General features: G+C 41.7%; 1 protein-coding gene across 3 annotated transcripts in view; it reads left to right on the forward strand.

The window, feature by feature from the left end:
* The window catches only part of HERC4 (HECT and RLD domain containing E3 ubiquitin protein ligase 4), a 106,101-nt gene that overhangs the window by 84,615 nt on the left and 11,778 nt on the right, over positions 1-9,708 (forward strand). For all 3 annotated transcript variants that reach the window (XM_019507876.1, XM_019507878.1, XM_019507877.1), the window contains 5 exons: positions 996-1,163; positions 1,312-1,455; positions 2,487-2,653; positions 4,507-4,573; positions 4,799-4,881. In XM_019507876.1, the coding sequence (XP_019363421.1) occupies positions 996-1,163; positions 1,312-1,455; positions 2,487-2,653; positions 4,507-4,573; positions 4,799-4,881 (629 nt within the window). The remainder of the gene's footprint in view (positions 1-995; positions 1,164-1,311; positions 1,456-2,486; positions 2,654-4,506; positions 4,574-4,798; positions 4,882-9,708) is intronic.

Below are 9,708 nucleotides of genomic sequence, written 5' to 3' on the forward strand. Positions count from 1 at the left end.
TATGTACATTGTTTTTTTAGACATAATGCTATTGCACACTTAATAGACTACAGTATAGTGTAAACATAACTTTTATATGCGCTGGGAAACCAAAAAATTCATGTGACTCGCTTTATTGCGATATTCGCTTTATTGCAGTGGTCTGGAACCGAACCCGCAATATCTCCGAGGTATGCCTGTATAGGGAAAAGTGGCCCCTTACGCCCTTGTTAGATATTAAGTTTATCATGTGATTGTGTCAGTCATGACATAAATTGCAACATGTTACACATTTGCGGGGTTTATGGTGCAATAAAATGGCAAACAAACTGCAAAGCTCCCCGCATTTGAACATCTAGCGTGCAGCGTCAGCCTATACAGCATGGCTTTAAATGTCTCCACAGGGAGAGCCTGTGGCCTCCCCCCATGCACAGAGACATTTTTAAAGCCACTCAGTGGAGCCTGATGTTGGGGCCATGGTAAAGGCAGCTGGGAACCTGGGCTCCTTAATGGCATATGTGCAGCTGGGCAATGAGAGAGCTCCAGGGCAGGGAAAACATACAGCTGGACATCAGGGAGCTTCCCAGTCCCTAGCTGTACACTTCCACCAGGACCCAGGACTCCATTACCTGATCCCACAGGGTCAGTGCTGGGTGCCAGGTCCAGCACCTGGGTATCTCTTCTACCTGATCCACCATGGCAGCTCTGTGACCCAGGACCTGGGGCTGCATCTGCCCTTTAAAAGGCACACTGTTGCCTGGCATTTTCCAAGAGCCTTAGAGGCTAACTGGTTTAGAGTGAGGCAATAACCTGCTTGGTCAGATTAAAGTGATACATATAAACAAATTTGCTGACATTAAAGTGGGGGGAGTAGCATATATTAAGGTGAAAACCATCTCTTGCCAACTGTGGATACTAGATAAATAATATATTGGTAGATGCATTTAAATGTTGGACATGTCATGTTAGCAGTGTTGATTATCAGTAAGGATTTACCTTATTTTTTCCCCCCCCAGATGGCTGTTGATCAGGCTCACAGACAGAATTTCTCATCTCTTTTTCTCCCAGTATATGAATCTGTCAATCCATGTCTAATATTAATGGTACGCAGAGACAATATTGTAGGAGATGCTGTGGAAGTCCTAAGGAAAACAAAGAATCTAGATTACAAGAAACCACTCAAGGTATCAATTTACTCTGCTTAAAGTCTGTTTATTCAATGCTAATTAGCTTTATTTTTTTAATGTGTGCTGTGTTTTAGTGTGTGTTTAGTTGAAATGTGCTCTGCATTCCTTTTATTATATTCTGTGCTAACTGAAGTGCCCATTTCAGGTTATTTTTGTAGGAGAAGAAGCTGTTGATGCAGGAGGTGTTCGCAAAGAATTTTTTTTGCTCATCATGAGAGAGTTACTAGATCCCAAGTATGGAATGTTCAGGTATTATGAAGAGTCCAGGCTGATCTGGTTCTCTGATAAGGTATGATTTTTAGGTCACAGTGAATAACTGCCGTTCCGATTTTAAAATGGAATATAATGATAGCAGATTCTTAAGAAAATATTTGCGGTAGATGAACAGAAAAATTGTTGCAAAGAAGGTTCCCCGTTCACATATCTGCACTCCCCATTTATTTCCAAGTCAGATTTCATCCCCCCCCCCCCCCGGGGGGAAAAAAAAAAAAAAATTTTTTAAAAAAAGGGTCCCCGTTCCCAAATTCGCCCCCCCCCTTTTTTTCCCAAGCAAATTTTCCCCCCCCCCCCCCGAGAGGGCAATAACCAAAAATGCCAGAAAAAGCAACAGAGGCAAGGGTTTGGTATGTTGTGTTTTTGGACCAACTGTATAGTTGGAGGAGAATTTTGGCAAGCTTTCAGGAGTCTGTATCCAAAAACTTGTCAAATCTCTCTTAAATGTACAGGTAGTCTAATAAAAGATACCACAAAAAAGCCCAACCTTGTGTCTCGTTCATTTCCTGGAGCATCAGATCTGCAACTCTTCAGCTGTACTAGAAACAAGTAAGATCGTACAAAGAGCCCAAACTGTTTTACAAAGCAAGATGCTGGAAAAAAAAGTAGCAACATATCAGGTGGTTCTTTTATCCTTATGAAGTCATGTGTATAGGCTTTTGTAGCAGTGAATAAATTGTGGGCTGGAAGTTAGGAGACCTAGTTCTGGTTCCTGCTTTGCCGTTAATTCATAAAGTAACACCGAGTATCTAGTGCCTGACTTTTTTCAGTTTTTCACTAATTTTTGATGCCTTTGTTTTGGGGTATCTTAAGGTGAGCTGAACAACAGCCAGACTTCTTTGTTGGTAGGTCTAGAAAGGTCAGCAGTGGATCCAGCTTTTTTTTTGGTGACAATTTCCTGTAATGAACCTAAATGTTAAATGATTAAATAGTGAAATATTGATTGTTAACAAAAGTTAGTAACGTAATGATGTATTGTAACTTTTGTCTTATTTCTGTAAGCATAAGACTTTTTTTTCTAATATTCCTCTCCTCTATTCTTTGTAGACATTTGAAGACAGTGATTTGTTCCACTTGATTGGTGTTGTTTGTGGGCTAGCAATATATAACTTTACCATTATAGACCTTCATTTCCCTTTGGCTTTGTACAAGAAGCTGTTGAATAAGAAGCCTTCTCTGGATGATTTAAAAGAGTTAATGCCTGATGTTGGCAGGTGAGAAGATAACAACTGAATGAAAAAGAGCACTGTGTCATTTTTATTTTAATATACTGTATAGTTTTGTGTAATGGTATAAGGGAACAAATAACTATCTAAGTAAAAGGACAAAATCCCTCAAACTAGCACTCTTCGGCTACTAGAAAAATTGAGATTAAATTTACCCTATTTTTAAACTTCTATTTTCAGTTGTTTACTTTTGTGGTTACATTTTTCTAGTTTTAAACTATCTGAATTGTATAGGTAAAAATTAATTGAGGTTCATATATGAATTTTATAGATATACTTTGAATACAAGTATAGGGCAACTTAGTTAGTTAGAGGACATGCTGTGTAGTTTATTTCCAAATCAAATACATTCAGTTGTTATGAATTTACCCATTTTTTAACTTGCCTGGGTCACTGAGAGTAGTGTTAGGAATATCTCTGCTTCCTGTCTTTTTCAAAACAAGGACCTTCAGGAGGGGGGAAAAAACCTTTCTATATTCAGCTTTTTGGCTTTTAATTTCATGTGCATTTCCCCTCATCTTTGTTAAATCACACCATATATCCCCCAAATAAAATGAATTATTATAGTCTTGGCACAAATGAAACCCTCCTTGGAGGATTCAGAGATGGTTGATGGGCTATTACTTAGTTTTTACCTCAGTTAAACACTTTTGTGTTTTCTTCCACATTCTTCTCTGCTCCTGTTCATTATCTCTGCAAGGCAATATAACAAAGTTAAACTGTGCTTTGGCCTGTAGTTATGTTACCATCCATCAGCCAGAGAAATAAGTGCAGTCTTTTGTTATGTGTAGGTGGTTTTTCTTTTGTATGGCTGACTTGCAGCAACAATTGTACATAGGTGTAAAGCCAGACTGACAGGGATGTGGCAAAGCTAGAAAAAATATTTTAAGATATGTTTATATACAACATATATAACAATATGAGGAATCAAAATAAAACACCATAAATACTGTTACCAGGACTGGATAAATCATGGCTTATCACTATTTAGTTTCCTGATTTATTTTTATTTTTATTTATTATTTATTTATTTATTTATTTATTTATTTTTAATGCTGAGCACTTCAGCTTCCATTCAAGTCAGTTGTCCTCCAAAGCCCTCATCAAATGAGCTTTAGTTCAAGCATCTCTGCTGCCATTTTTAAGTAGTGGGATGCTGATCCCCTGGACGAGCTGCGAGCGGCTTTGTCCCGCTCCCTGCTGCAGTCCCAGGGTCCCATTTGCTGCCCTGGCTGGACAGCATCCCAGCCCCTGCCTCACTCCCTCCCTCACCATGGGGACCTTGATCTGCTCCCCCCCCATGCCCTTTTTCTTCCCCACACACCTGCCCTTCCACAGACATACCTGCAGGGAGCTGCCCTCCATGCTGTTCAGCTGCATTCCTGTAAATCGGTTACCAGATCAGTATCCGCTGATATGGCTGGTTAATAATCTGCTATCGGTATCAGCCAAGAAAATCTTTATTGGTGCACCCCTACTTCTCCCCAGGTAATCCTGTCTCTTTGCACTTTGGACTCTTCTGTTCATTTTTACCTCAGAAGAACCTCTCAACTTGCACCTTGCTTCCAGAGTAGACAGTTGGAAAGAATTGTTGACCCAGAGAGAAAAAACAAGAAACTGTTTCTAGTACAACTTTGTTGCATTGTAATTTAAATGACCTGTTTATCACTAGTGGGTTTCCCAGCAACATACTTCTAAATGCAAGTCGTCCAACTGAGGGAATTCTGAGAGCACGCTCAAAAGATAACTGGTAGAGCTGTAGAAAGATGTTCTACAGAAACCTAAGTGACATGTTTAACCTTTCAAACATTGAGCTGAAGACTACATACATTGTTTGGCAGGAGTATGCAGCAGTTACTGGACTATCCAGAGGATGACATAGAAGAAACATTTTGTCTCAACTTTACAGTAAGTGCTTGATTTTCTTTGAAGTATTTTACATGCAGTTTTAACAAGTAACTGCCTCTGACAGAGTATATGTTAGCAGAAACATAACTTGCTCTCCTCTTAAAAACTTGTCTTCACATGATATTCTCTGTTAAAGTTAGTAAGTTGCTGTTTTGGGCTAAGTTAACGGCAGAGGCCTATTTTAGAACAATAACTTAAGCTTACTCTGAATTCTGTTTTAAACAGATCACTGTGGAAAATTTTGGAACAACAGAAATTAAGGAGCTTGTTCCGAATGGTGCTGACATTCCTGTAGTCAAACAAAATAGGTAAGTGAATTCTGACAGTGGAGGCGCGGCAGTCATTGAGCACCCTCCTGCTCCTGCTTCATCTCCTGCATATTGCTTTAAATAATTTTCACTTACTCTGAAGGAACCTGCCCTGCACACCATATAGACTGCCATGAGAAAACAATGTAATTTTTTTGTTTGTTTTTTTGCTGTTTGAAGTATAGAATTTTAACTTGGAAGTTGCTAGACCACATCTTCACCATGTTCTCCATTTTACGGACTTAAGTAGTTTGTTACATTCATCTCATTAGGGAAGGTAACTTTTAACTTTGGAGAGACTGTAGACTGCTTAACTTGAATGTTCTTGCCAGGGAGAATGTACTCAGTTGCAGAGACAGCTTCCACCTAGATGCAGTTTTTCTCACTATGGGAACTGCAGTTGGGGATCAGTTTTTCTCTCTGCAGAGAAGGTGAATGAGTTTGATAATAAGGATCTTAAAGCATGTGAGGGTTGATCTTTTTTAAATTTTTTTGTCATGGATTTTACTGCATTTAAAAACTAACATTTTTTTTTTTGAAATGATCCCTCTGCCTATCAGATAGGGAGCTGCACCTCCCACCCTATTATGAAGGGCTTTAATTTGCTTTCTTTTAGTTTTCTCTTTCTTCCCTCTGTTCCTTTCTTTCCTTGACATGCATTTATTTTATTTATTGATTGAGCACTTCCTTCATTCTCTTATTTGTTTTTCAAAACAAGCTACCCAGGCTTCCCTTCCTGGCTGAGCCCAGGTGGAGCATAGGGCATATCATTTGATACCAGAACTCAGTCATTTAGAACTGAGTTGTGTAAGAGGAAGAAATGCTTGGTTTGGGATACATGGGAGTTTTTCCTGCATCTGCATCGTTAGAAGGAAACAAAAAAAACTGAGGGAGCTGTCTACTTTTTCAGTTGTGACAGTCTGTGTTGAGAGTGCCTCACAGCAGAGCAGCTTGCTCTAAGTAGTCTGGAGACCCCTATTTGGAAGTGGGAGAATTGTCTCTAACTTCCACAGATATGAAGGAACCTATTTGAGTAAAGTCCTGCACCAAAATTTTCTTGTTTTGTGATCCTTTTACCCTCAAATCCAACGGCGCCTCTTGGGGTAACTAGGAACAATAGTCACAAACTGATGGAGAGCAAATTTAGGCTAGACATCAGGAAATACTTCTTCATGGTAAGGGTGGTCAAAATTTGGAATGGGCTTCCAAGGGAGGTGGTGCTCTCCCCTACTTTGGAGGTCTCTAAGAGAAGGCTGGATGGTGCTCTCCCCTACTTTGGAGGTCATCTGACCCCAGCACTCTTTCCTGCCTAGGCCGGGGGTCAGACTGACCTGTTGAGGTCCCTTCTGACCCTAGCATTTATGAATCTATGAACTAATATTCATAGATTCATAAATCTATGAACATTAGATTTCAAAAACATGGATTTCAAGTGGCTCAAGGAGAATAGTAGGTAAGATGTCATGGGTGAAGAATAAAGGCACCCAGGAGGGCTGGAATCTTTTAAAGGGCACAGTATGGGAACCCCAACAAGTAATAGTTCTAACATGATGGGAACATGAGACTGGTAAGAGAGCAGTATTGGGAACAAGGAGCTTCTAGAATGTCTCAACTGCAAGAGGAAAGCATGCAGGCAATGGAAAGATGGGCAGGTCACCAAGGAAGCTTACTAGGAAATAGCCAGAATCTACAGAGGCAAAATCAGGAAAGCAAAGGTAAAATTAGCTTAATCTGGTGAGGGAAATTAAAGATAACAAGAAGAGGTTCTGTAAAAAATGAAAGGAAGACCCAGCTCTGCTCTTAAATAGCCAGTGCAACCTCTTAAAAGAAGTTGCAAAAATTGTGAGCTACTTAACAGCTCCTTTGCCTCAGTATTCACAAAAAAATTGATCTGTAACCAGACAGCTAATAAATATTATTTGGATAAAGACAAGTTTAGGATTGATAACAAAATAATCAGTGAGCTTTTGATGCATGCTTTCCTCTTGCAGTTGAGACATCTCCTCTGCCAGTTCTTCAGGTCCTGCTGACTTGAATTCATTCAGACTCATCAAAAGCTCCAAAGTAATTTTCCAGGTATTGAGGTAAGGCCAACCAGTCTATAGTTCCCCAGGTCCCCCCTCTATTCCTTTTTTAAGGAGGGACTGTCGGCCCTTTGCTCGTCCTCTGGTACCATACCCATCTCCCAAAATCTTGGAAATATTATTGCCAAGGACTCGGAGATCTCCTCTGCCAGTTCTTCAGGTCCTGCTGACTTGAATTCATTCAGACTCATCAAAGCTCACTGCTCAAAACTATTACTTGTTGGGGTTCCCATACTGTTCCCTTTAGAAGATTCCAGCCCTCCTGGGTGCCTTTATTCTTCACCCATGACATCTTGCCTACTATCTCCTTGAGCCACTTGAAATCCATGTTTTTGAAATCTAATGTTCATAGATTCATAAATCTATGAATGTTAGTTCATAAATGCTAGGGTCAGAAGGGACCTCAACAGGTCATTGAGTCCGACCCCCTGCCTAGGCAGGAAAGAGTGCTGGGGTCAGATGACCTCCAAAGTAATTTTCCAGGAGCATAATCTAAGGAGTTCATTTGCAAACATCTGGAGGAGGAAAGACTGATCACAAGCAGCGAGCATGGATTTACTATGAATAAATTATGCCAAGCAAATTTGCTTTCCTTCTACAACAAGATAACTAGTTGGGTGAATGAAGGGAATGCAATGGATATAGTGCATCTGGACTTTAGTAAAGCTTTTGACAAGATTCTACATGTTTTTTTCATAACATATTGGAGAAATGTGGACTAGACAAAATGACTACAGGGTGAATGGACAACAGAGTCAATAGTTGCAAGAAAAGGGTAATTATAAATTAAGTTGGAATGGCAGCAGCTTTAAGTAGAACCCCACAGGAATCTGACCTGGCTCCAGAATTGTTCAGCCCGTTTACTAATGATTTGAAGGCTGGATTAGAGAGCTTCTTGAGCAAATTTTGCAGATGACAAAACTGGGAAGGATCAGGAACACATTGCAAGAGAGGAGCTCAATTCAGAAGGATTTGACAGAATGGGTAGTTGGGCTGGAGTTAACAGGGTGAAGTACAGTGCTGGCAAATGCAAGGGGTGATGCCTCAGGAAGAATAACCAGAAACACAAATATGAAATGGGTGACACCTGGCTGGATGGCAGTACTGCAAAGAAGATCAGGGATAGTCTTTCTAGATCATAGGCTCAATATGTAGAGATCTCTAGAATTTAGGCCAGAAATGTGCAGTGTGACGGCTTCTTTAATAATGGAATTTCTTCCATGTGCCCCCTGCTGCTGATTGGTGGAGGGGTCCTGTCGCTCGCTGCTTGCTGCCTGTGCCTGATAGCTGGGAGGCAAAAACTGCAGCATATTTAAAACTACAGTTTTTTGCTTCCCAGCCATCAGGTGTGGGCAGCAAGTGATGGGGCCCCTCTGCCAATCAGTGGTGGGGGGTAGGAGGGGCACAGGTAAGTTTTAAGATTAAAGAAGCCAGCACTCTGTTCCTCACTTCATTGCAAAGATCCCTGTCAATATGACTCTGCAGAATGACAGCTGCACAGAAGGCAAATGTTGTTTGAGGTTGCATCAATAGGAGCATTAGGTGCAAGACACAGGAGGTGCTAATGCCAATTTACTTAACACTGGTTAGGTCTCATCTAGAGTTGTGCACAGTTTTTTGTGCTCCACATTTTAAAAAGGACATGGAGAAATTAGTGTCCAGAGGCAGGTGACAAAAATAAAGGGTTTGGAAGGCAAGTCATGTGAATAGAGGTTTGAAGGAAATAGGCATATTTAGCTTGAGGAAAAGATGCATAAGAGGGGACATTTTAGCAGTCTCTGAATATCCAAAGCGCGACAACAAAGTAGAGATAAAACTTCTTTTCTTTCTTGCTGCAGAGGGGAGGATGCAGACCAATGGCCTAAAGTTGCATCGAAGTAGGTTTAGACTGGATATCAGGAAAAACTCCTTCACTGTTAGAACAATGAGGCAGTGGAATGGATCTGGGGTGCTCTGTCCCTGGCCTGCAGGTATCCCCACAGGTCTGGAAATTTGGTGGTGATGGAGCATTGGTTACCACTGTCCAGCTGCCAAGGTTCCAAGCCCCATGCGGCTGGATCTGTCACAGCCAGGCTGACCCTCTGTGAAAAAAATGTCCCGCATTCCTGCATGGTTGGATTGAGCTGGGGCTTGATCCAGCCATGCGGTAATGGATCAGCCAGGGCCTGAAGCAACTGTACCTGATGTGGTGCTGTACAGGCTGTTTCCGTAGGGCTGGATGGGGCAGTGTGTGGATCAGCAGTGTGCACCAGATTGAGCCCACAGACCTGGTCCAGCCAGGCACTGCTCATGTGCTGAAACCCACGTGCTGAAAAAGTTGAGCACTACTGTAATAGAGTGCCTAGGGAAGTTGTGTATCTTTATCGTTGGACATTTTCAAGAAGAAGTTGAAGAAGTACTGGATGATCTAGATGCCTGTTCTCTACTATGGGTATTTCTCATGCTTCTCAGCTTTGGTTGCCACATGGAGGCAGGAATAATTTTTTTCCTCTCCTATTGCCACATGTATGAGGCTTGGTGTTTTTTGTCTTCCTCAGAAGCATTGGGTGTTGGCTGCAGCCAGAGCTGCCCCTAGAGGTGTGCGGAGCCCAGGGCATATCAGCTCCTGTGGGGCCGGGGGTGGCAAGCAACTGGAGTGTGGAGCTGGCGGCAGTCGTGGTGGGGCCTGTATGGCACTGTCCACAGGACTCCCCAAAGCGCGGGGCCCTGGGCGGTTGCCCCAATTTGCCCCCCCCCCCCCCCG

The sequence above is a fragment of the Gavialis gangeticus genome, unplaced genomic scaffold (genome assembly GCF_001723915.1).
Source record: "Gavialis gangeticus isolate Ggan-Ray unplaced genomic scaffold, GavGan_comp1, whole genome shotgun sequence".
NCBI lineage: Eukaryota > Metazoa > Chordata > Crocodylia > Gavialidae > Gavialis > Gavialis gangeticus.